Source organism: Bos mutus, chromosome 11, assembly GCF_027580195.1.
Source record: "Bos mutus isolate GX-2022 chromosome 11, NWIPB_WYAK_1.1, whole genome shotgun sequence".
Taxonomy (NCBI): Eukaryota; Metazoa; Chordata; class Mammalia; order Artiodactyla; family Bovidae; genus Bos; species Bos mutus.
Window position 1 is genome coordinate 35,598,461 of NC_091627.1, and position 26,545 is coordinate 35,625,005.

At 49.1% G+C, this 26,545-nt stretch overlaps 1 protein-coding gene across 1 annotated transcript in view; it reads left to right on the plus strand.

Moving 5' to 3' along the window:
* Positions 1-26,545, plus strand: part of PLB1 (phospholipase B1) — a 173,219-nt gene that overhangs the window by 128,511 nt on the left and 18,163 nt on the right. The window contains exons 36-51 of the mRNA XM_070379301.1: positions 4,441-4,484; positions 4,941-5,049; positions 6,576-6,627; positions 7,012-7,092; positions 7,650-7,715; positions 8,664-8,764; positions 9,680-9,761; positions 10,425-10,529; positions 11,546-11,641; positions 12,193-12,264; positions 18,413-18,478; positions 22,073-22,133; positions 22,684-22,742; positions 24,336-24,403; positions 24,647-24,690; positions 24,907-25,006. Of these exons, the coding sequence (XP_070235402.1) occupies positions 4,441-4,484; positions 4,941-5,049; positions 6,576-6,627; positions 7,012-7,092; positions 7,650-7,715; positions 8,664-8,764; positions 9,680-9,761; positions 10,425-10,529; positions 11,546-11,641; positions 12,193-12,264; positions 18,413-18,478; positions 22,073-22,133; positions 22,684-22,742; positions 24,336-24,403; positions 24,647-24,690; positions 24,907-25,006 (1,206 nt within the window). The remainder of the gene's footprint in view (positions 1-4,440; positions 4,485-4,940; positions 5,050-6,575; positions 6,628-7,011; positions 7,093-7,649; positions 7,716-8,663; positions 8,765-9,679; positions 9,762-10,424; positions 10,530-11,545; positions 11,642-12,192; positions 12,265-18,412; positions 18,479-22,072; positions 22,134-22,683; positions 22,743-24,335; positions 24,404-24,646; positions 24,691-24,906; positions 25,007-26,545) is intronic.

A 26,545-nucleotide genomic window follows, 5' to 3' on the forward strand; every position in this document is an offset into this window, starting at 1 on the left:
GTTAGACCTTGCCATGTTAGCAGTTTGGTAGGCGAGAAGAGTATTCCAGACAGGAAGTAGGAAAGCTTAAGGCATGTCAGGAAAGTGGCTGCACATGAGTATTCTTGTTTCTTTCTTTCCTAATAAAGTTCATGTTTCTGAGCCCTTCGAAGTCATTGGTGACGAGCTCAGGACTCTGCCACTAGAGGGCAGAGCGCTGATGAAAAGTGGGGTAGCCCAGGGCCGGCCCTCCCTTTCCTGCAGAGAGAATCAGATGAAATGTTTCTTTCAAGGAAGCGAGAGGGAGCAGTGTGCGCTCATGCAGGCTGTGGCAGCCCTCTGCCGGCCCTGAGGACCGTCCTGAGAGGAGGTTTTTCCTGGGTGAGGGGCATCCTCACTCAGCCAGGAGCCACCCACAGAGAGGACGCAGGTGTGGGTAGTGTGGGGACATCACCTAGCGAGAGCTGAGCTACAGGCCTCCCAGTGCGTGAGGTCCCATACACCTTCAGCCCCCTTCTGGCGGGGGGTCTCTGAGGAACAAAGTCAAGGTTGCCTCCTTTTTTGTTTTTTTTTTTTTTTAGTCTCATTGATTTTATTGTAAAATATTTCAACCCTTCAGAAAAAAATACAAAACAACATGATAAACACCTGTATATACATCACCCAACTTTCACATAATAGGTATAACTGATATTCCCTAGTTCTTTTTCTAATCTCAATTCCCTCATTTGTTTTTTTTTTTTAATTTTATTTTATTTTTAAACTTTACATAATTGTATTAGTTTTGCCAAATATCAAAATGAATCCATCACAGGTATACATGTGTTCCCCATCCTGAACCCTCCTCCCTCCTCCCTCCTCCCTCCCCATACCATCCCTCTGGGTCATCCCAGTGCACTAGCCCCAAGCATCCAGTATCGTGCATCGAACCTGGACTGGCATCTCGTTTCATACATGATATTTTACATGTTTCAATGCCATTCTCCCAAATCTTCCCACCCTCACCCTCTCCCACAGAGTCCATAAGACTGTTCTATACATCAGTGTCTCTTTTGCTGTCTCGTACACAGGGTTATTGTTATTATCTTTCTAAATTCCATATATATGTGTTAGTATACTGTATTGGTGTTTTTCCTTCTGGCTTACTTCACTCTGTATAATAGGCTCCAGTTTCATCCACCTCATTAGAACTGATTCAAATGAATTCTTTTTAATGGCTGAGTAATACTCCATTGTGTATAGGTACCACAGCTTTCTTATCCATTCATCTGCTGATGGACATCTAGGTTGCTTCCATGTCCTGGCTATTATAAACAGTGCTGCGATGAACACTGGGGTACACGTGTCTCTTTCCCTTCTGGTTTCCTCAGTGTGTATGCCCAGCAGTGGGATTGCTGGATCATAAGGCAGTTCTATTTCCAGTTTTTTAAGGAATCTCCACACTGTTCTCCATAGTGGCTGTACTAGTTTGCATTCCCACCAACAGTGTAAGAGGGTTCCCTTTTCTCCACATCCTCTCCAGCATTTATTATTTGTAGACTTTTGGATCGCAGCCATTCTGACTGGTGTGAAATGGTACCTCATCAAGGTTGCGTCTTACCCACTGGGTCCCAAGTGTTACTGGGGCTGCAGGAGAAAGACAAACCAGAGGGGGAGGAGCAGGAGAGTGGAGGGTATTATAGTCGAAAAAACACGAGGTAGGGGCAGCTTTACTTGGTCTGAGCTAAAGGAGGAGGCAGTGTTGTTGCATCCTCGTGTGGGAAAACAGATAATAAGATAAACAAGCCAGCCAGCAGTTGACAGGTGAGCTACCCCTGATGTGGTCAGGGGAGCGAGGTGACCTACCTAACTTCACAGTTACTGCGCAGATTCCCAGGATTCAGATACAGACAGGCCATCTTCCGCTGAACGTTTCTCTCTACAGCAGTGAAAAAATCCAGCCATCGATGTTTCTTCCTATGAGTGAGGTCTAGTAAGGCCTGATGTTTTAATCTTCTGGTTCTGTTTTCAAGGCCTCATATATTCAATGGCTCCTGTCCCTTTAAACCCTTTATTCTAAGTGTTTCAGAGACCTGCCCCCAAACCCACATGTGTTAAAAGTAGAGTTTCTTGGTCAGAGTCTAAGAGATACTTTGACTCTTCATAAAACATGTAATGTTTCCCAAAGTGTGTTCCATAGAACACTAGCCCTGATCTTTGTGTTTTGGGGGAAATTTTTCCTACTATATCCTTCCTCTGGGAAATTCACATGCATATAAGCACATTAAAGGCTCTGAGAAGCCCGACAATGAAGAAATCTATTTAAATTGTGTCTGTTTAATCCAATATTTCCCTTAATCCCAGAACACTTTGTTTGTTCAGAGTACCTGGTAGCATCTCCTGGGAAATGTCCATGTAGTAGACCAAGCTGAGAAAAAGCAATTTTCTGAAGCCATTAAAGCTTCTGGATAGGAAATAGGAAATTAATGATTCCAGGTAAACTAAGAATGCGATTTGAGCCTCTTCTCCAAGGAAACAAAGTGGAGGGAGTGGACCTCATGGAGTCAGACTAGAGAGAAGAGTTCTTGGTAGGTGGGTAGCTATGAGCAGGCCTTTCAGGAAGAGGTTGGGCTGTGAACATTTCCAAGGCCCCTTGGCCTGTAAGAATCACACAGCAGTGAAAGGCCCCAGCTCTGGCTAGCTTACTAGTGTGCCAAATCTGGAGGTCTTTAGAGAATTGCCTTTCCTTCAGTTGAAATGTTGGCTTGATTGCTCATTCAAAGGACCCAAATAAAATTTATTTATCACAAAAAGCATTTCCTTTTCTTATTAATTAGGAGTTCAGCCTCACATTATTGAAACTCCTTTGATAAATGTTATCAAGCATCAGTTTTGCATTTCTCTGCATACTGTGAGTGACGCTGGAACAAAGCCCATCCTTTGAGCTCATGGTGTAATATGAACTCCATTCATCTGAAGGGTCTTGTCTAAACTAGCTGTTTCATGTGGGTCTGTTTTCTTTCATGTTTCCCATAGTTCTGATCAAAACGAGGGTTTTCATATTTTTGTTTCTCCTTATTTATTTGTATAATTCTCTCTTTTCTCCTGGAAATGGGTTCTGAGAGATTTCTGTAGCCTATTGTCTTAATCAGCTACCACACTTTGTAGAACAAAGATAGTTTTACATAAGAAATTGCAATAGAATGTACTTGATGTGTATGCATTTATATATGTTTCTGTGTTTATAATTTTTTAGCTTTTATATGTTTCTAGAAGGAGGAAGGGAGGCAGGGTTAGAAGACAGTGATGGGAGGAGGTATAAATCTTTGTCATTTCCTGCCAAGTGAAAAATGTTGTGATGAAGTGCTTTTGGTCCAAAGAAGGAAGGCTCAGGAAGCAGCTAAAGTAGTAGCTTCATGCAGAGTTGGGAAAGGATCAGAAGCTTTAAAAGCAGTGCCCAACCAAAGGCCAAGTTCAGTTCACACTGGATGGGAGTGGGGGGAGAGATACCTGAGTGAGAATAGAAGGGTAGAGTTTACCTGGCTGCTTTTTCTCTCCACCTTTTGAGGATCTTGACCCTTTGATTTAAGCCCTTAACCCCACCCTAGTATAAAATAGTCAATTTCACTCCAAGCCTTCTCTTGAATGAAGAACAGCCATAACTTTGATTCATGGCCCGTCCTTCGAAAGTCTACACTGGTGGGCTGAATGCTAACACTGTATTCTCTGAAACCTCTTAGCCTGGAATAATATACTGGGATGGAGGAGGGAGTCACAGAAGAAAAATAACAGTAAATATAGTACATCTGAACAGTGGACTTCATTAAAACAGAAATACTTCTCCCCTTGCCTCCCACATGTGTTCAGTTTAAATGCATGAAAGAAACTGAAACTTTGAGTGTGTCTTGAAGTTAGATTTGAGGGCCATAAAACTAGATTATATGAAATTAGATCAGGTGTTGAAAGGCAGTGAGAGGCCATCCCCTGAACTTTCCAGTGGAATTTACCTGTCCACTGGGCAGAGAAGAGCCTATCCATTTTCTAAAGGTTTCCAGTTCAAGCTGGTTTTTAGTTACCTTTATGGTTTTAAGTTTCCATAGAAAGTTGATTAACCCCTGTGTGCCTCAGCTTCCTACTCTGTAAAATGGAGATAATTCATCTACATCCCAAGCTTGTTTGGAGATATGAGATAACTAATGTAGAGCATGGCTGCGTGCATAGTATAGAATCAGCTAAGTATGCGCCCTCCTGATTTGCAGAAGAAAAAAAAAAAGCCCTCAGATTTCACCTTCAAATCCTGGATTTGGAGGAGCCAGCCTCTTGGGGAATTCACTTTTTTTTCAGAATCCCTCAAACACAAAGAGGTGGCTCTGGGACATGACAGATGCTGATGGTGTGGGTGTCTTTAAAAGATGGGGGCACTTTTCTAGAAAGCCTGTACATTGATTCAGTCTCTCTCACTGACTTGCTCACTTTCTACAGTTCAGGAGGGGACAGCTCCCTGGAGAATGTGACCACCTTACCAAGTAAGTAACAACCAGTGTCTTGAGTCTGTCCACTGGGTCCCTCTGATGCCCAGGCTTCCTGAAAGTGCCTCTCAGCTAAGAAAGAGAGAAATGACATCTTCCTTATGGACTGCCATTGAAATGAGAGGAGAGACCTGTGGACAGGCCATTGAAGGGGCTGGAAAAAACTAGGTTAAAACCCTGGCCCTTCTATATGCTGGCCAGGTGACCTGGGCCAAGTTACCAAACACCCTGAGCCTCAGATCTCTTCACCCAGCCCAAAGGATATGAAGATAGATGAGCCAGAGAGTATGGCTGCACTGCAAAATATAAAGAAAGAAAAGAAAAGCTGAGAGGCTCTTGCTGCCCTGGCTCAGCCTGTCATCAAGTCATCTGAGGCCTCAACTTCTTTCTGGGGCATACTCCACTTCCCATCCTAAAAGCTCTCTGTGTCCCGTGTACCCTCTTCTCTTCCAGATATCCTTCGGAAGTTTAATGGGAATCTCACAGGCTATGCGGTGGGCACAGGAGATGCCAATGAGACAAATGCATTCCTCAATCAAGCTGTTCCTGGAGCTAAGGCTGAGTAGGCATTTTTGGGGTGAGGGAGCTGCTGGGTAGGGAGTGGGAGGCACATCATTCCCTTCAAGGCTGTAATTCTGACCTGTGTATACACAGGGGGCCTTTATTTACAGCAATGATTGGAGAGTCTCTTGGCCATTCTCTTCGCTGGCTGCCTCTGGGACTGCAGGGAGGCTGGATGGCTGGATCTTGGACAGAGACCATGATCCTAGAGCCTGAACTTGGTCTTGCTTTCCTGGGAAGCATGTTCTAATCTTCCAGCTACCTGACCCACCATATCCAATTTTTAAAACTTACCATGGCATAATGGTATTCTTTCCAGTGCCTCATAAGTGGCAGTTCCCCTCATGGATCAGGGAGTGTCAACCAAATGGATAGGCAATACAGAGTCTCCATGTTAGAGGCTGCTTAGAGGAGCTGCTTAGAGGAGTGGCAAGTCATGTCCTGTCCTTAGGCCCATTGTGGGGCTGCAGGAAATGCAGTTGAGAAGCTAGAGGCATCTGGCGCCAACCACTCAGCCCCCCAGGCTGACCTCCAAGGAGACCCCTCCTCCCACACCCCATTCCTAGAGGCTTCAGCCACCTAGGTCTCCTCACTCCTGGCCCAGCCTGGGAAGACCCTTCTTGGTGATAGAAACAGCCAAAATGGTGGTACACATGGACCCACCGCCAGGTGCCCGGAGACCTCTGGTCTGTGGCTCCATCTCACACTAAAACAGGGGCCAAAACTAGTGAGGAGCTGAGGGTGCCTGAGAGCTAGTCTTTCCGTGAATTACAAACCCAGGTATGTGTAGGGTGTAAGTTTACTACCCCACCTCTTTCTATGCGTGTGCACTCAGTCACTTCAGTCATGTCCTCTGACTCTTTGCAACCCTATGGACTGTAGCCTGCCAGGCTCCCTGTCCATGGGGTTCTTCAGGCAAGAATACTGGAGTGGGTTGCTATGACCTCTTTCTAAGAGAAGCATTTAACTAAGTTGTGCCATTACCAAAAATGACACAACTAACACATACCTAAGAAAAATCACAGCCACTGGTGGGGGGAGGAGGGGAAGAAGCAGCTGTGTCAATATGAGACTTTTAACTATTGTGCTTGAGCATCAAATGCTCAGCTTCCTGGCAGCCAAGGTAAAAGAGGAAGCATGGAACAACTTTCCTAGATCTAATTTCAGAGTCTATACCAGTCCTTTAAAGGAGATGAACAGTTTCCTGCATGGAATCATTAAAGACACTTTGCACGTGGAGTCCTAGAAAGGAAACCATGCGTAACAAATATAATTGGCAGTACCCTTGACTGTAGAGGCCTGGGACAAACACACAGCTATAGTTTTGTGAAGGGTTATTTGTTGTAATAACTTCTCCAGAAGAGGCAAGTAGCTTCTTGTCCCTGAGCCTCAGGGTCTCTGCCAGTTCATGTTGACGGTGGGGGGTCAGGGGTGGGGTGAATGCCATGGAAGCCTCCAATTCAGGCCTTTTAGGATGAAAGATTTAGGGGCTCTTCCTCAATGGGACTGATTTCCTCTCCTCCTCAGGGAACTTGTAAGCCAAGTCCAGACTCTGATACAGAAGATGAAATCCGACCATGTAAGTCAGATTTATGATTATCTTTAAATACTAGCTTGCTAGCCCAGTAAAATCCCCAAATGGAATTGTTGGCCATGAAAACAGTGAGCCCTTGGTCCCTAGAGGCATTCAAGTGGCAGAGGGCAGCCTCTGTCGAAGGCTGCCTGGAGGAGATTACGTCAACCAGAGAGAGGTTTGTCGCTGATCACAGTGACCCTGAAAGTCCTTCCTGATGCTAAGAATCTGTGGTCTATAAATAAATCTTTGAAGTGCTGTCAGCTCTGAGGTTCTGATCCTGTTATTTCAAAAGGGCAAGGAAGTTTTAGAGGTTTGAATGGATTTCCTAGAGCTGTGTTGTTTTTTGGTTTGTTGGAAATCATCAAGCGTTTTCCTGCCTCTGTACAGAGAGTAAATTTCCATGAGGACTGGAAGGTCATCACGGTGCTGATTGGAGGCAGTGATTTATGTGACTACTGCACGGACTCGGTAATGGGGGCGGGTCAGGCCTACTCATTGCTCTTGACTTTGACCTGTGGGCCCTAGAGATCCTCTTTGAGAACAGTCCCTAGAATTAACCTCAGGATTGTCCAAGGATACCTGTGTGTGTGTGTGCATGCACACACAATTCACACACATGCACATGTACACACACACACTTCTTTCCCTGGCCCCTCAAATTTCTGGCCCCACCTCCCTGTCCCATATAGTGTGAGTCAGCAAGTGGCACATATACAGGGCTTCTGGTCCCCTCTCTTACAATTCCTGAAAGAAAGAGAAGAAACAGTAAACCCCAAGCAGTTAGAAGTGGGACTTGACACGTCCTACTCCTGAAGTAAAGCTTCAGCTGAAGGTTGCAGTCTTCTGTCTGTCCCAGCGAGTACCCAGCTGTTCATCTCAGATTCTGACATCATGAGCTGGTCACAGTTGGAGGCCAAGGGAGAACGAATCCTTGGGGCTGGAGCTGGGGGCCTGGGGGAGAACCCAGTTTTGCCTGCTGCCCTGTCTCCCTAACCAGCTTCTCTTCTCTCTCCTGTCTCTTCCAGAATCTTTATTCTGCAGACAACTTTTTTGACCATCTCCGCAATGCCTTGGACATCCTACATAGAGAGGTGGGTGCGGGCTCCCACAAACTTGACACTGCTCAAGCATGGTGGGGAGAAGAGAGTAAAACACCCCCTTCCCAAGGAGCTAGACAAGGACATGGGCTCCTGCCCTTTCTATAGTTTGGGGGTACCCCCAAGGAAGCCTCATGCTATTTGGGACCAGTTCCAAGGGTCTCAGGCTTGAAGGGCAAAGCAGTGTGTGCACTAAGCATCCCCTCACCAGTACTGGGAACGTTCTCTGGTGGTGGCAGCTGGGTGGTTCACAGGCTGGGCACTGCACCCTGAGTGGCAGGAGTGTCTACAGCAGGCCCCTTTCTGGTCCTGCACTCAACATGTTCTCTCCCTATCCCCTGGCATGGACAAGACTTTCTGGCTGCCTGGGAGGGGCGCTCAGAGAGCCAGATGCTTCTCTGGGTTTGCCACAACCCTGAGCCTGCTCAGCAGAGTTAGTCCAGGCCAGGCTAGAGGGAGCCCATTAAGGGCTTATGTCCTGGCAAACGGGGCTACCTCACCAAATTGAAAGCTAACTGATAGCTGAACAGAGCTAAGTCGTATTTGACTCTTTTGCAACCCGTGGACTATAGCCCGCCAGGCTCCTCTGTCCATGGGATTTCCCAGGCAAGAATGCTAGAGAGGGTTGCTATTTCCTTCTCCAGGGGATCTTCCCAACCCAGGAATCAAACCCAGGTCTCCTACATTGAAGGCAGATTCATTATGAGCTGAACCCTCAGCATTTAGACCCAAGACTGCCATGTTGGCCCACTCTAGGAGGCCCATTCACACTGCTGCCCATGTGGGTGGCACATACTGCAGGGCTCTAGGTGCTCACCTTGTGCTGACACCTCCCAGAACCCCACTCAGGGACCCCGGAGCCTGGTCCCACTTCTCAGGGTCCTAAGGCAGCTGGTGAAAGAAGCTTCCCAGGCCCTCTCTCATCCAGAGCCTCGCACATAGGTACCCCGGGCGCTGGTCAACCTTGTGGACTTCATGAGTCCCAGTATCATGAGGCAGGTGTTCCTGGGGAACCCCGACAAGTGTCCTGTGCATCAGGCCAGGTAGGCGGGTGCTTGCTGATCTGGTTCACATGGTGGGAACTCCTCCGGGTCTCTGGGACTTGATCTGTCCGTGTGCATCTATAAAGGGGTCTGTGCCAGGACCACCTCCTTCTGGGAGTTCGAAGTCAGGGCTCCCACTTCCCTGACCTCAGGGTACCACTGAACCTCTATGATAGGGGAAGTTGCTGGGCAGAGGTCAGGGCTGGGCCACACGCTAGTGTTTGAGAGACAGTGCAGCCCAGCCTGTGAGAAGGAGTGACATACAGATGTGTCCACACACGGTGAAACCATAACAAAAGCAGAGCTCACTTACCTTCGCGGGGAAGAAGTGACCTGGGGAGCGACACGCAGAGCTTCCAGTTGGGAGTGTTTTGTTTCTTAAGTGGAGTGAGAAGGACACAGGTGTGTGTTTTTTGTTCCTCCTGTATTACACATCCATTTATTCACCTAACAAATGCTTTTTAAAGTCTTACTCTGCACCAGGTTCTGTTTTGAGTAGAGAGATCTTTTTTAACATCCGGTAGATTTTATGAGTGTGAAATACTTCATCATAAAACAAAAAGGAACACAGCAGGACACTAGTGTGAATTCCAGAGGTGTCTGGGGACCTGAGCAACAGAGGCTCGCCAAAGCATGCGTTTGTACTTATTTTTAAACACTAAACATGGGCTTCTCATTGCCTCAATGCATTTGTTCAGTGTAATTTGTTGAAGGCCCAGGGCCCGTGGTCCAACACTTAGTACTTTGTTAACGTGAGAGGGTGCCCATCCATATATCCTCCCCTTGTGCCTCCCTGGGTCAGGCTTGAAACCTGCCCCTGAGCATGTGTAGCAGAGCCTCCTGCGAGCCACTCCCCCACCTCCACCCTGACCGCAGCTTTGGCTCTGGGTCCTTCTGTCTCCCCTCTTTTTGCAGCATTTTGTGCAATTGTGTTCTGACCCCGCGGGAGAGCTCCCAAGAGCTGGCCAAGTTGGAGTCCATCACCCGAGCCTACCAGGTAAGACCAAGAAGGTCTCTCCTCCGCCTCAATCAGCACACCAGCCCAGAGTCCCCCTGGGGAGGCTCATGGGAACGGAAGAGCTATTCAGAGTTTGAGAGGCAACATCACCATCCAGGCAACTTCCTGGCTTAGGTAGCTCAGGCACCCAAGGCAGATTCACAAAGGAACCTAGGTGACAAAGTCCTCATGGCTGAGCTGTCTTGCTGGCTCAGCCCCAACCCTTGGCCTGACAAGGGGAATAGCCCTGGTTGTCCCATGGGACTGCCTTTCCCTCCCCTGTCCCCCAGATGCCCAGCTGCCCCCGCAACCCCCCACCACTCCAACAGGCAGGCCACGAGCCAATGAGGGTGTTGCAGGTCCCAAGCCTAGCGGCCCTCTGGAGACCTCTCCTAGATTGCTGTTCCTTTTGGGACTTCCTGCTGGCCCTTCAGAACTTGCAGTCCACTTATAACCAGGACCAAAAGGAGGCACAACCCATTTCCAGTTCTCTGGGAAGAGATTTGTCATCAAGTATGTTTGTGTTCTCAAGAGAAGAACTGAGTTAGCACACCTGTTGAGGGAGATGGGCACAAAGTCACTGCCCATCACCCCCAGCCTTGTGCTAACGGGTACCTGGAGCTCCCAGGCCTGTGCTGAAGATGCCCACGGGTGTGTCCCCAGAGCAGCATGCGTGAGCTGGTGGAGTCCGGTCGGTACGAGACGCGGGAGGACTTCTCTGTGGTTCTGCAGCCCTTCTTCTACAACATCCGGCTCCCTGTCCTGGCGGTAGGCTCCCTGCCCTCCCTGACAGGGCTCCCACAAGGAGGAGGAAATTTAAAGTGGAAACGCCAAGTGCTTCCACAGACTGGGAACAAATGGGGCGGACCCAGGCAGCTCTCTAGCTGCTGCTCTGGTGGCTGCAGCCTCCTTGAACATCAGAACTGTATTCAAGAGGCAGCCCAATGTTTGATGTTCTCATGACTGCTCTTTGCAGCCTCCATTTTACTAAGTACCTACTACATGCCAGGCACTGTGCATACCATAGGTAAAATCTTCACAATTACCTTCTGAGGTGAGCTTTATCATCCCCGTGTAAGAGAGGCTCAGAGACATGAAGAATCCTTCCTAAAAGCATGCAAGAAATAAGGGACAGAGGTGAATTTTGAACACGTCCGACTCCAGACTGTTCACTTTCGGCCCCATCCCCAGCACTGTGGCTGTTGTTTCTCTCCCTGGCTCTGCTCTCCACCTGACTCTTCCATTCTGAGCAGAAGGGCTCTGTGAATGGGCCAGGGTGGACACTTGGGTCTGTCCACCTGGGCCTCCATCCCAAGGGCCTGGCCTACCAGAAGAAGCTTTAAGCACCGAGACTTTGCCCAGGCCTGAAGCCCTATTCTCCCCATCAAGCTCACTGGGACCAACTGGTCAAGAGTTGGGAAATAGCTGTTCCCAGCTGGCTGGCTAAGACTTCCTCAGGGACTAGGATCTTATTCCCTCATCCATGGCATGGGTTGCATAAATGCGCCTAAAAATATATATAGCACTTTTTAAATTAAATAATGGGAATTGTGAGATCCAGAAAGCAGGTTGGGGGCTTGGGGTCACTCAAAGTTGTTGATCTGTGGGACTACTCTGAGCCCTCTCTCGAGGTGAGCAGGCCCTTAGGAAGCCGCAGGCTGGGAGCGCCCCCCAGGGATGTGGGTTGTTGAGAAGTCCACTCCAGAGGGCAGGCCTGCCAGTGAGCCCCACTCTCCACCCTCGGCACCAACAGGATCTTAAGGATGTCTATTTCTCTCCTTCAGGATGGGCGCCCAGATGTGTCTTTCTTCGCCCCAGACTGCCTCAACCCAAGTCAGAAATTCCACTCCCAGCTCTCCAGGGCCCTTTGGGTCAACATGGTAAGATGAGTGGGGTTTCCTGATTCTCTGGGGTTCTAGTCTAGAGCAAAGCACCAGCCCCTCCAGAATGGAGCTTGTTCTTGGCCTCCCTTTGCAAGCCAAGTGTGGAGGAGAGCGACTGGCGCCTCTGTAGAAATCGATGTAGAATGAAAAATACAGAGTCCTTAAGATTCCTGGATCAACCACATCCTCTCTGACAGGCTTTGAACTGATGCAGGACTCTTTACATGAATACAAGGCAGAACCCTCATGTTTATTCAGTATTTTCTATGTGCCAACAACTCTGCTAGGCAGTTTAAGCCATGTTTATCTCATTTAAGCTTCTCAACAGCCCTGCAAGACTTATAAGTTTACAAGGAAGCTGAATCCTACAGAAGCTGAGAGACTTGCCCAGTATCCCACAGCTGGTGACGGCAGAGCCAGGAGGAGAAGCCAACCTCCCTGAAATCAAGTTCTGAGCGTTCCCCCACTGCAGGATGCCCTGCCAGGGAATGTTCACTTCAGCGGAGACAAATTAATACACTCACAGCTCTCTTTTTCTCCCCCATCAGCTTGAACCACTGGGAAGGAAAACAGATACCCTGGATCTGACAGCATACATACCCCTCTCCTGCCCTGCTCAGGTAATGCTGCTCTCCAGAAACCCAGAGCTCAGGCCCTGCCCATCTCCCTTTACACCGCCCCCAACCCCTGACCCCCGACACCAGCACTTCTCTGTCACCCATCTTGCCCCTTGCCTGGGAGCAGATGGATTCAGAGGATGGAGGGGAGTAGAGGAGAATGGAGAGGGGAGAAGAGGGTGCAGAAGCACCTCTGTCTTTGGGAGAAGCAGGTGGGAGAGGAGGCCTGAGCCCAGCAAAGGGAGAGGAGCAGGGTAACAATGTGGATTCTTCAGGAGGGGAATTAAGAAGCCAGAGGTAGCCAGACCGAGCATTTCAGCAGAGACACGTGGGGCCAGTGGGAAGGTCCACCTGCAGGTTGGTGGCCTAGTATGAAGCCAGCTGAGCTCAGAAGTTGCAGTTAGTCTCGTGGAATCTGGATCGGGAGTATCTGGCAGGAAATTGGTCAAAGAGGAAAGCCCTAGAGCCACCTGGGGAAGGGACAGGCAGGACCGGCTTTGAGATAGTTGGAGTGAGGCTGGCCTGGGCTCATTTTAAGGAGGAAGATGTAAGTGGTTGTTAGACCTGATTTCAGGCCTAGGAATGGGGCAGGTACACATGCCCTTTGCCTTCAGCTCCCTCTTCAAGCCTCTGTCTTAAGGCTTTTTAACCAAATAAGGTTGAGGCCAGAGAGCCCTCAACAGCAATGAAAGAAAGACAGCCTGACCCAGTCTGGGAGGCCGGGTTTCCCACCTGGGTCTGACTACGTCACCTTCTCCCAGCCTCCCGACTGAACAGAGAGAGGACCTACATCTCCCCCTTGTGTCTGCCAGGGGTCTAGAGGCAGTGGGCACCCTTGCCTGTCTGCTGCCTTCCCCACACCAGTCTCGGACCCAGGCTCAGCCTTGGGTACCATTAGCCTCACCAGGCGGGAGGGTTGAAGGGATGCAGAAGTAGAGGCGGTGATAGTAGAGGGCTCAGATGCTGGGTCCAGGGCTCAGGGCAAAGATGACCGTGAAATGATGTAACAATCAGTGTAGCGTAGATGCCTCTGGTCCAGATGGTCAGATGCAGGCTGAAGGGGTGGGGCAGAGGCCTAAGGGCCCTTCTGTATCACGTGTAAACGCTTAAATTGCTAGATCCTGAGCTTGTCCAGAGCATTCTAGGGGTAGGGCCAGGCAACCTGGGTAGTAGAGGCATTTGGGGACTCAGAGTGGTGGCTATAAACCATATGGGGGGGTGATGTTTCAATATTTTAACAACCATATGGCCGTACTGAACATCAGCCATGGGAAACCCTCTCCAATCTGCCAATTCTCCTTCTATTTAATAGTGAAAGTAATAACAACCTAGTCCAGGGAGCCATCCTTTGCTCTCTTTCTTTCTCACAAATATCTACTATATACCAGGTTGAAGCCTAGGCTCTGGGTCGGGTAGAGCTCTGTCACCACTGGCCTCAAGGCCGCAGACGAGGCAAGGAGCCCCAAAAGGCTACTGCCTCAGCCAGAATCTCAGGCCACTCCTGAGGTGGGCTCCGCTCCTCCTCCTGGACCAGCCTGACTGAGCTGTCGGTGAGCAGAGGAGAGCAAATCCAGCCTCCTGGAACCGTAGAAGCCCCGCCTGGGAGAAGCGGTTGCCAGGCAACCCCGGAGCCCATTCCAAAAGATCCATCTGTTGGCCGGCCCAACTTCAAGGCACCAGGCACTGTGGAATCCTGCACTCCTCAGGTCCCATCTGCTCCCTGCAGTGTGCCATGGAGCTATATAAAAGTCCACCAGCATCTCAGTGTGAGCTGACAGGGGCCAGGCAGCACATATTTTAATCCTAGCTGAGTCTAAACATAGAGGCAACAGGCAGGACCCAGCGGGGAGGAGGGGCTGAGACAGATGCAAGCACCGGGGAGCTTCTTTCTCAACTTCCTGCCTGCTCCTCCCCCAGCTCCAGTCTAGGGCAAGTGCATTCTGCCCAGCCAGGTCCGGCGCTTAACTGCGCTCTGTGGATTTCTGTTAGACTTTCAGGTTGGACATGTGATTTTACGGGCAACTTTAGCTTACTTGCTCTGTGAACCGTGACTGTGGTCCCCTTGCTGCCCCTCATCACCTCTCTGCCCACTCCTTCCCTAACCCAGGGCAGCTGCCTGTGGCCCCTCCTCAGGCTTTGAAGAAATGGGCTCAAAGACGGGCAGAGTCCTTTTTCAGCTCTTATTTTTCTTGCCCTTGAAAAGCATTTGTCAGAGTTAACCACCTCCTCCATGAATTTATTCCTCCCTGCATTCGTGGATGGAAAACCACCTTGACTGCTCTGCTTTTCTACTTTCTGCCCTGTCCCATCTCCTTTAATGACCCCCTCTTCCCTTCTTCCAGCCTCAAAAATGTGGACATTCTCCAACTCAGCCCTCTTTTCTCTTTCTCTACACAATCCTCACTCTGAGATTTGTCCATTTCCAGGGTTTCCTGTTAAATTTCCTTGCCTAGGATCTCCCAACCTACATCTTCATTTCTTATTTTTTTCTCCAAACTTGAGCTATATTTCTAACCCTTCAGAGGTCTTTCTCCCTTGGTTATAAAGTTTACCCAGAAGACAGATTAAATATTTGGTCAGGGTACCAACAAAATAGAAAGACATAGTGAGACAAACAGAAATAATTTCAAGTGATATTTCATCATTCAGTCTTTCCTCATGAGAAAAACTGAACTTTGTTGGATTCTCTTATACTTTATTGTTTAGTGATATTTCTATTTTAGCATTACATATGCAGGGCTATTCTCTTTTGAATGCTTTGGACTTCCAGATCTCCCAAATCTGCCCTGAACCCATCATCTCAAACTCAACATTCATTTAGAAAATAATTTTTGAGTAAGAATGTCAAAATAGGACCAAAATCAATGTCTTCCCAAACTCCCTAATCCTGAAGACTTCCTCTGTCTGTCCATATTGTCGTGGTGGTCACAGTTCTGCAGGTGTGAAACGTCAGGCCCCTCACCTGATAGAATCCTTCCTAGGCCTTCCTCTTCCCACTTCCACCAGCCCAGTTCAGGCCCTTGTCACTGTGGGTGTTAAAATTCTTACCTACTTCTTTCCGTCATAAAGCAACAGAGAATTTTATAACTTTAGAATCTCAGTGGGGAGGGCTTTGGAGCCCTGCTGATGCGATCTCTCGTATACTTGAGTTATTCTACCACATCCTCCCAGGCTTCCCATGTGGCACTAGTGGTAAAGAACCCACCTGCCAATGCAGGAGACATAAGAGATGTGGATTCAATCCCTGGGTTGGGCAGATCCCCTGGAGGAGGGCATGGCAACCCACTCCAGTATTCTTGCCAGGAGAATCCCATGGACAGAGGAGCCTGGAGGGCTACAGTCCATAGGGTCACACAGTTGGACACAACTGAAGTGACTTAGCATGCATGTACCACATCCTCCCAAAGCAAGCAGAGGCTTATGGGCCCTGCTTAAACCTCCACTCTCTCAAGGCAGTGCATTACTAACAGCCAAGTGGCTATCCATTAACAGGTTGTGGAATCAGCCTAGTAGGTCATGTTTGGGATGGGATGATGGGATGGGATAGAAATGTCAGTGGGTACTCCTATGTCCTCCTCCTCTTTACCACTACCACCCTTCCCTGGATCTTCTCAATTTCCTCAACCATTTATGGCAGACAAGTATCCCAAACCCTGCCTCATATAGTAGGTATGAGTCCTTGGAATGTGACCCCACTTAAGTTGGTGCCTGGCCCTGACTATACACATCTGGTTTGGTCCGAGCAGCACAGAACAGAAGAACACCAGCTTTCCTTCACTGTGGAAGTTTACACCTGTAAACACTGCCAGGATGCACATGCCCTTTTCCAGTAGCCACTGACTCATGTCGCTGACTCACATCAGTGGCTGACCAGGCTCTGCCCCCAGGCAGGCTGCACCATCTTTTCCCAGCTGAACCAAGGAGAACAGTTCCTTGTGCTGGCATTCAGCGGGCTTCGCTTTCTGCTTACTGGCATTACCAGCCTAGCCTAGGAGAGCCAGCAGACTAAGTGGACTCCCTTTCCCTCTGCTGAGCTCCAGGCCTTTCACCCAGTCTGACTCACGCATGCACAATGCAGCTGACGATCAATAAAACAGGCCCCAGGCACTCGGCCACTTGCCTGGCCCTGTCCTGGACCTGTTCTCATTGTTCCTTCTCCAGCCTCACTTCCCTCCACATTCCAGTGTCTCCCTGACCTCTGACCTCTTAGTTCAGTCTCTCCCCTCTGGCCCTTCCCTCTACCCTTGGGTCCTGTGATGAAATAAACTCCCCGGCTTGACTTTCAGCACATGCAGAAGGGCAGGTGGAGTCTGCCCTCCGGTTCCTCTTATGCTAGCTAATCTGAGAAAAGCTCCGGCTCCCAGGCCCTGTGCCCAATCAGGGTCTTGGGAAGTGGGGGGAGAATAATGAGGAGTGACCTACCTCCCACCGAGTCTCATCTTTAAGGACCACACGTCCCCAGATCCTGCAGTCCTTCCTCGGCAATTACTGCACTTGCTAGACACACTGTTCTTTGATGCTTCGCTACCCAATACTTGTCATGTTTTCTGCCTCACTGAATTGTATGCCTCTGGATCCTCCCTTCATCCAGCACCTAGAACAGAGCTCTGAACACATGGGGTTTTACAAAGGTGAGTCAGCTGTTTATAGGATGCTACGTGCCCTCAGCTGCTAGGGAATCTCAGGGGACAGGGGACACTGAGTAGCCTTGGCCGGAGACAAGTCTGGTTAACCGTGGTGACATGCCTCTGTAAGGTCTCTCTCACCTTGCACTGTCACAGATGGTCCAGGGCACACTTCCTGCCCTTGACCCTGAGTGCTCCTCTGGCCCGTGTTTCAGGGGCCTGGACTCAGACCAAAGGAGAGGCGTGGCATGCCCCAGGGGGCAAGGTCTGTGCTGAGGTAGATTTCTTCCTCCAAGCTAACCGCTAAGACCACCTCCTCATCCCTCTGTCTGGCCAGCAGGTCTTTTGCAGGCCTGACCCCGGTGTGAGCCGTGGAATGAGGGCATTGCTGGTCAGGAGGCCTGATGGATCAGGCCCAGCTCTGCCCTCAGTGCACTTGGGGCAGGCCCCTGCTCCCCTCTGCACCTCAGTTGCCCCTCACCTGTAAAGCGGGATCACTCAGGGTTGAAAACTCAGATGCAGTGCCAGGCTAGAACATGACTGTGTGGGTGGGATGGACAAGAGACAGTGGCAGGGCAGAACTGAAGGGTACACGCTTCTTGTGGCAGCATTCAGGGTTGTCGTCTTCTCTCCTTCTCCTTTTTAAACACCTTTCAGGCCAAAATAAAGCAGATGGGCAATAGGCTTTCAACCCCTGGAACAGATATCCAATGACATCTCCTCCAACATTCTGGTTCTTCCTACTTACGCCCATATTATTCCCAGATTTTCAGACTGTGGCCCTTCTACTCCACTGAACACGACTTGTGAAGGTGTTGACAGCCCTGGGCTGTCTGGGCTGATCTCTGTCTTACAAACTTTTTCTTGCTTCACTATCATTTCCACATTTTTCATTACCTGCTTTCCCCTGCTACCCCTCTGTCTACTTCATTCTTCCTTCTTTGACTAACTTATCACCCACAATGGAATACACTTGGATTCTTGACTGGGCATGTATGAAACCAGTGGTGAAATAGATAGGTGGGCAGGGAATGAAGAGGCTGTTTCATGAGAAAAAAATGCAACCAGCGTTTGTGAAGCCAACCGGAAATGGGTAAGGGACATAACTCAAAGGAGGCAAAATCGTAGCAACAGATGTTAAAAATACACTGATGATCATAACATATTTTGGAGAAGAAAAGATCCCTATAATATCAATCTTTTGCCAGAGCAATGACAAAGGAGAGAAGGTCATTCTGATGATTAGGGAGATGTTCCATTGTCAGGGTGAAAAGAAAAGCACAGAACCCTGAAAAGAACGTGGATGGAACCCTTTTTAGTCCTTTTATTGTGCACCCCTTGTCAAAGCTGTTATGTAAAACCCTCTAGGGAATGAATGAAATTCTGTCTGTATGATTCTTTCTATTCAAATGCAGAAGAATCATGTTAAATGAACCTAGAGGACAGGACTGTTGGTATTAATATTTCCTAAGCAGTCTTCCAGGCTGTCAGGTAACTTCTCCCTGTGGTTTCTTTTCCTCTCTTAGATTGAGCCCTTCTTGCGAACCCCCCGGAACAGTAACTACACATACCCGACCACGCCCGCCATTGAGGTAATAACTCCTGACACATATCTGCCTGTCTCAGAGACAAACCGTTTCCACCCCCCGCCCCCAGCGACTCGGGGAGTGGTGCGGATTTCAGAGAAGTAGCTTAAGCAGAAACGTACCCTTCTTACCTACTGGATATTGGAATGTGAAACAAAGGCTCCTGAACCACAGAGTCCCAGGATTGTCCTAACTTGTTCTCAAGTGTTTTCCTGACGTCAGCAACTGATAGAGGAAGTGTCTGTGGATCAGTCTTCTTTGACCTTTGCACAGACATCATTTCTGATCAGGCAGCTCAGCCTTTCAAGAAGGGATGAAGGGGAGGCAGCGAGTATAATGCACATCGATTTCCTGTAAGGTGGGAGCTGAGTAGGAAGAGCCTCAGTTCCAGGGGCTGGGCCCCCAGGAAGCTGATGTATATGCAGGTGGGTCTCCAGGGCTTGTCTGGTTCAGGTCAATCATTCTAGTTCTGAGGATTTAAGGCCCATGGCTTTAGGGACAGTTGCTGCAAAGATGGCCTGGAAGATCCTGAACCACACCAGGCCTTGTGGGACAGGCTTGGTCCAGGCCACATCTGTCGGCCACCTGGACAGGGAATCAATCGCCAGTGTCAGCTGAGCACCTGTGGTTTGCCCAGTCTTGTGCTGGGGGCCAGCAGGGATTCAGAGGAGTGTCAGACATTGTTCTGTCCTCGGGAGTTAAGAGATTCCAGACTGGGCACCTCCTGTGTGTCGGGCACTGTTTCAGGAAGATAGAGCCGTAGAACAGACAGATGGAGCCCATCCCTTTTACGGACTCTACAGCCTACTGAAGGAGGCACCCGATAGACAGCGAAGCATAGTCATGTCAGAGAGTAAGGACAGTCTTGAGAAAGTGCGATGGGACAAGGAAAGCACATTCTGGTGAGCTGTGACCAAGACCAGCGATTGCAGAGGCTCAGAACTGGGGCTGAGTTGGGTGTATTTGAGGGGAGAAAGAAGTCAGCATGGCTATGGGCGTGCGAATGAAGTGGAGAGTTGGGGTCATGAGATAAGCGGGGTCGTCAAGGGCATAATCGTACAGAATCTGAACCCCTGAGAAAGAAGGTTGAACTTTGGTGGAGAGCTGTGGGAAGCTCTTGGAGGTTCTAGGAGAAAGCGGTATCATCTGGTTCACCTTTTTAAAAGAGCTCCCTGACTAGTGTGGAAAATGGATGGGGGAGTAGCAGAAGTGATTGAGGAAAGACCTTTTATAAGCCAGCTGAAGCACTGAGACTAACTTACATGAAAATATTGAAGAACTGTCGGATGCTCAGCTCTGAGATACAGGCCGCATCAGCTTCATGGCTGGGGTAATGCCATGGTTCAGCGTCGCCGAATTCTCTCAGGCTCACATTAGCCCAACAGAGGCTTATTTCAGGCCAATCGTGGACCAAAATCCATTAGAACTGAAATGTCAGCTGCATCTTGTCAGTTAGGCTTTTATTTATTTATCTAACATGTGTGTATTTATTGGATGCCTAAATGGTGCAGGTGCTGTGCTAAGTGCCAGATATACACTGATGAACAAAGTGGTTCTGGCCCATTGTCTTTGATCTTAGTCTCACATGCCTTTGCTTCTGTTGCTGGAAGAGTGAAAAACTCAGGCATAGAAAGTGATTTTTTTAAAACACTTTGCTATTTAAATTAGCCACAGACGGGCCACATCAACATTACTTGAGAACTTGTTAGAAATACAGAGTCCTGGGTGGCACCCCAGTCCTGCTGACTCAGGACCTGCATTTCCCAAGACCTGCAGGTGATCTGGGTGCTCTGGCATAGGGTGCAGCCTCTGCACCCTAAGCAGTTCTTCCCTTGGGACAGACGAACATGCTCCAGTTCCGACCTGCGTCTGTTCACCTGCAGGGGATGGGCTTGTCTCTGGCTCATCATTTCTCTGAGATGTTTCTAAAGCACTCACGGCTGTAGAATTATTTTAAATTGCATCTTCTCTGGATATTTGTCATCTACACACAAACATGTTCTTGATTTCAATAGAACCTCCACACAGAATGAGGACTCCATCAAAATGACTAATTGAGCAGTTCCTTGGAATACTCATTTACATCAGATTAAGCAAATAATACGTAAAGGAAGTTGCCCTGTTGCTCCCTTGTGAAAGGAGTGTTTTAACAAGGTGTGTCCATATCAGCCTCTGATCAGATGAAAGAGACAAAGTTCCAAAGGTTTGGCAACCACACACCTAGACAATCAGCCAACCAGAAAACACCTATGTGTGTGGAGCCCTACTATGCACTCAGCACCGGGCTTGTGCCTCAAGCCCCTCTGGGGATGTGCAGGTGTCTGGGACACTAGGAAAGGATGTCTGTTTCTCTCCCAGATGCTATGCCCTCTGCTTCCTACCTCATCCCCTCCTCCAGCCCTTGGAAAGTGTGCTCTGTATTCCAGAGTCAAGAAACTGTGACTAAAAGTATACAGGTTATGGGTTTCCTTGGTGGCTTAGTGGTAAAGAATCTGCCTGCCAATACAGAAGATATGGGTTTGATCCCTGGGTAGGGAAGAACCCCGGGAGAAAGAAATGGCAACTCACTCCAGTATTTTTGCCTTGGAGATCCTATGGACAGAAGAGCCTGGTGGGCTACAGTCCATGGGATTGCAAAAGAATTGGACATGACTCAGCGACTAAAAAAAACAAAAAATCCAAGTTATAGACTTTAGTTTATACACATGCAAGGAACTGGTTGGCTATTAAATACACAAAAAAGACATACACACATTCGGAAATGATATACAGAAACTAGAAACTTTGCATTTGTAAAAATTTCACATTGCTTTCCTAAAAATATTGTAATTATTGTTTTGGTCCTAGCATGGTAATTAGTGTCCATTAGTTTCACGTTAAGCAACACCACCTAAACCCATGTGGAGCCCTGTGGTTGCCCTATGGCAAGGAGACCTAAGACAGTAGTTTGCAGTCTCTATGCAATGATCACCTGGAGAGCAACTAAAAGGCATCGAATCCAGGTGCCGCCCCAGACAAAGTCAGAATTTCTGGGGACGAGACCCAAGCACTGTTTTGTGCATGGGGAGGTGGCAGACACCCTTTTCCTCTTCGATTCCCCTCTCACTCCATCCACAAGCCACAGCTCTTTGCCTCACATGATCCTCTACAGTGACATAGTTTTAGCTAAGGAATTCTTGGTGGACACTGGACGAAGGTTGAGGAGGCATTTCTGTTTATGTTGGTGTCTATAGAGAATCTTAGGATAGATTCTAGATTAGTGAAAGTGAATGTGTTAGTTGCTCAGTAGCGTTCGACTCTTTGTGACCCCATGGACTGTAGCTCACCAGGCTCCTCTGTTCGTAGGATTCTTCAGGCAAGAATACTGGAGGGGGTTGTCATTTGCTTCTCCAGGGGATCTTCCCTGGATTTAACATGAAAGAATCAATGACCTATATCCTGGATGCCAGTGTCCCTCAGCTGCCTATGCCGGTTTTCATCAAGGCACCACGTTCAGGGAACAACTGTGTGCGGGGGAAGAATTCTGTAGCTAACCCTTCTTGGGCTAACCTTCCTGCACCATGAGTGTCTGCTGTTGTGTGTTTGCTTTTGTTGATTTAGAACTGGGGGAGTGACTTCTTGTGTATGGAGCAGAATCCTTCCAACAGTGTCCCCACGTCAGGTGAGTATAAACGTCATCACCCCCTTCAGTCAAGGGCTAAGTGTCAGGTTGCTGGGAGAACCTACAAGCACATCTTAGAGCCTTGGGCAGGCCTTGCTGATTTCTGTGCACTATAGACCTTGATCCTGGGCAGCCCATGACAAGCTGGCCTGCAGCACTGCTGGGCTCCCAGGTACTCCTCAAACCACACTTCTCATCTCAACTTATTCCTAATGGCAACTCCTCAGGCCTCCCTGCCTAGTGAGGTAGGTAGAGTCAGGGATGGGGGTCCTCTCTGCCTGTGCTCATGATCCCCACAGCTGGAACTTTCTTGGACCCCTCAAGAATGAATTGGGCTCCTCTCCGGATGGCTAAGAGCCATCAAGCCCATTACCTTCAGTGCCTTGGTGGCTCTGGATGCATGGAAGAGACAAATTTTCTAAAGCCTTAGGCTGGAAATAAGTGTAATGGGGATGGATGGGATGAAAATGGAATCTCAGGCTTCTAGTCAGGTTAACTGTTTAAAAGGAAGACCTCCACCAACCATCCATCTCTTTGCCTGTCTCCTTAGTCCATGAGCTCCAACCAGCAGATATCAAAGTGGTGGCTGCCCTGGGTGACTCGCTGACGGTGAGTACGGAGTTGAGCCAGGAATCAACTCTTCTTCCACACTGGCTCTGCGTTCAGCATCTAGCTGACACTGTCGAGAACCTACCTGTGTCCGGCACTGAAGCACAGCCAGGCAGCCACGAGACATTAGCAGGCAATCTAGAAGCCCTGCCCTCCACCCTTCCACACCCCTGCTCAAACACCACCTCCTCCCATGAGGCTTCCCTCCAGCCCCAGATTGAAGCCATCCCATCCCTTCTTCCCCACTGTTCCCAGGCATTCCATCTGTATGTGCTAAGGTACTTATCTAAGTCTGCCTGGCATCACTAGGGAACTCATCTCCCTCACTCTCTCCTCGGGTGGTGGGTCTACCCACAAACCACCCAGCTCCCCTCCACCCCATTCAAAAGTGTGTTCTTGGGGGCAGAAGGGACCCAATTCCTGCACATAGTATAGTTTCACTAAAGGAATTATATTGGCCAACCCAAGATTTCGCTATTGCTATGTGTGAGACAGTCTGCTAGCTTTTCAGAGGGAAAAGAAGTATGAGATGTGGTCTTAACCCTCTTAAAACTTGTCCAGCTGGGGAAATAAAAAACTTACACTGAAGGAGATACCTATCCAGATAGGTGACAAATAGGACTCTTGAAATCAGGTATTCATGTCTATAGAAAAACAACTTCCCTGTATGTGTGTGAGTGCGTCTTAATTTTCATACAAACATGGGGAAAGCTGTGGAAGGATACACATCAGGCTCTTAACCATTCATCGGCTCTGGTGGTGTGTATATGTGGGTAAGGGGTGAGGAGGGATGTGGAACCTGCCGCAGGAGGCAAGGTTATTAAAGTAGGGGTAAATTATTAACTAAAAAATCCTTGTATTATTTCCCTGGTTCACTTACTTTAGTAAGTTTCAAAGAGGAATTTCTCTTTTTTAATAATAGGGCCTTTAGGTAAAGCTTGATGGAGGAGGTAGAAGCTGACCAAGGTCTTAGGGAATGAACTGGAGACGTAAGGGCTAGAAAGGAGGAAGTTTAGTATTCTGGAAAGGGATGGAGTGGCTGTTAATAGGCTGCCCCAAAGCTCTCATGCTTCAGATCAACTTGTTTAGACCTGAAGGTGTGTGTGGACAGGAAAGGGGGGTGAACAAGAAAGGAAAGAGGGAACCAGGTCGTGGTGAGCTCAGAATGTTGGTGAAGGGTCAGAGTCAGGGGAAGCGTAAAGAAGCAGGTGTGCTTGGAGGAGCAGGTGGGAAACTGAGTGAGAAGGGAAGAGACGCTGGGGGCTGGGGCCAAATGGATCCAGAGCTGTCCATGGCGAGGAGATGAGAGTCTCACCAGGGAGTATGGCAGAGGGAACACAAAGGGTTGGAAGCCAGAGAAGTTGGGGAGGAAGAATCTTACTTCTTCCATGACTTGGTTACTGGTGGTGTGTGGAAGGTTGGGGAGTCAGGACAACTCAGAGATTAAGCAGCCTGGAGAAAAACTGGTACCATTTTCAGAAAAGGTAAATCCAGGTCCCAGCTGCTACACCAGGGCCAGAGGGGCTCTCCCCAGTGCCCCCAGCCTGCCCCGGACCCAGCCCAGCTCTACAGCCTTCTCTTTGCCTTTTTCAGACAGCAGTAGGAGCCCGACCCAGCAACTCCAGTGACCTCCCCACATCCTGGAGAGGACTCTCCTGGAGGTGAGGGTGTTCTCTCATCTCTGCTGATGATGCTCCCCATACAGGCATGGGTGGTATGTTTCTCCATCACTCGTCAGAGATGAGGCCAGGTACCCATGGCCCAACGCTGGGATGCAAGGGGATGCCCTGATGCTCATGCTAGTCCTAAGGGGGATGGGAATCCTGCCCTGGGGCAGCCTCTCTGGTTCTGACTCAGAAACATGATGACCGATGATTTTAACAAATGTGCTTTCTCTTCCCCAGCATTGGAGGGGATGGCGACTTAGGGACCCACACCACACTTCCCAGTAAGTAGCAACACAGAGAAGCACCATCACTGTGGCCATAACAACCCCTCGCGGTGGCCAGGGCCCTCCCCTGAGCAAGGGAAGAGAAGGTTATCTATAAGGAGGGGGAGTCAGCCCACCCTGAAAAGACCAGGAGCATCCGGTCCACACCTGTGCCCCAACATTGTATATCCATCTCCCTCTCACCTGTGCACTCTTCCATCTCCCCCTTCAAAGACATTCTGAAGAAGTTCAACCCCAACATCCTCGGCTTCTCCACCGGCACCCGAGAGGAGACAGCAGGGCTGAATGTAGCCACAGAAGGGGCCAGGGCTCGGTGAGTAGACGGGGGTACTGGAGGCAGAGGAGGGCAAGGCTGAGAGATCGGGGAGGAGAGAAGGGTGGTGTCTGAGCAGCACTAGTGGCTGTGGACAGAATCCTTCTGCTACCCAGCCCCGAGCTGCTCCACACCTGGATTAACTCCTGAAATCCTCACCCACTTTGAGATGGGCATTAGCATGAGGACCCAGAGGCTTAAACCGCTTCCTGAACAGCCCGGGGTCATCAGAGCAAATGCCCAGAGAAACCTGGATGAACCAGGCTGAATCAGAGCCTTCGCTCTGCCTGCGGCACTGTTAACACCTCTCAGGGCAGTGGGAGGAAGCACTTGAGGGTGTCTGGACGACAGGCAGGTGGCCGGGGCCCAGGATGCATCCTGCTGACCTCAGCTGACCTCCCTACCCAGGGGAGGCCAGAGTCGAATGCGTGGGGGACTCTCGGCACCCCTGGAACACAGAGCAGAGGAACACCCCACAGAGGGCCACCCTTCCTTTCTCTCCTCTAGTCCTGGACTCTGAAAAGGCTGTATTTGACACTAGGGAGTTAGGTGGTAGAGCCCCTAAAACACCGAGGCAGTTGTTTGTTTTCACTTGGATTTCTGAGGTTGACAACAATCCAGATAATTAAAGTTGAAATGCCTGACGGAGTTCATTGATTTTCTGCACAGAGTGTGCTGGGTCTTTGCTTTGTAGAAGGGTTGCTGCAGTCACATCACCAGGGAGACAGAACCGGCTTGACTCACTCTGTTTACAGGCAGCATTCCTTTCAGACACGGTAAGGAGGGCCCCACGCTCGCTAGGTTTGAGTCTCTGAGCCACAGGAAGCAATGTCAGTTCCTCAGCGTCATAAGCAGGAAGAACTTATTTTTCTGTGAAAAATTGGGCTGCCCGGGGCTGTAATATCAACATCTAGTTTCTGGTTTGCCATTATTATTATTATGATCATTATGATTTTAGGAATATCATTATAGGGCTCAGGCTTCATTAACCAGGAATTGGTTCTTTAGTCTGTTGACATTTGCGCCCCCTTCCCCTTTCTTGCTTCACTTCTCTTAAACTGCCTTTTCTATTTCACTGCTACTTGGTGCCTCCATGAGAACAAAGAGTGGCGGGGGAAGTGGCCGACACGTGCAGCTTCTTGTTAGGATCTCAGAGGTCCCGTGTTAGGGGAAAGGACAGCAAGCCATTAGTCAGCTTAAGTAAGCAAGAATGGAGCACCGTTCTGTGAGCCTTCCTTATCTGCACTGTGTCATGCGGCATGGTGTGGAAAAGGATGAGTTCACCTAAAGAGAGAGATGAATGCCACAGCAGAGCAACCAGGATAATGAGACCTCCAGTTAGATTATCTATGTCCAGCCATTGCTGGCTCTGTGACCTTGGGCAAGTCACTTGGTATCTCTGAACCTGAGTTTCCTCATCTATAAATGGAGGTAATAATAGTACCTACTTCTCTTGGCTGTCACAAAGATTCAATGAGACCGATAACCCACCTAGTTTATAATATGTATGCAAAAAAAATGGTTATCATTAGGGTATTT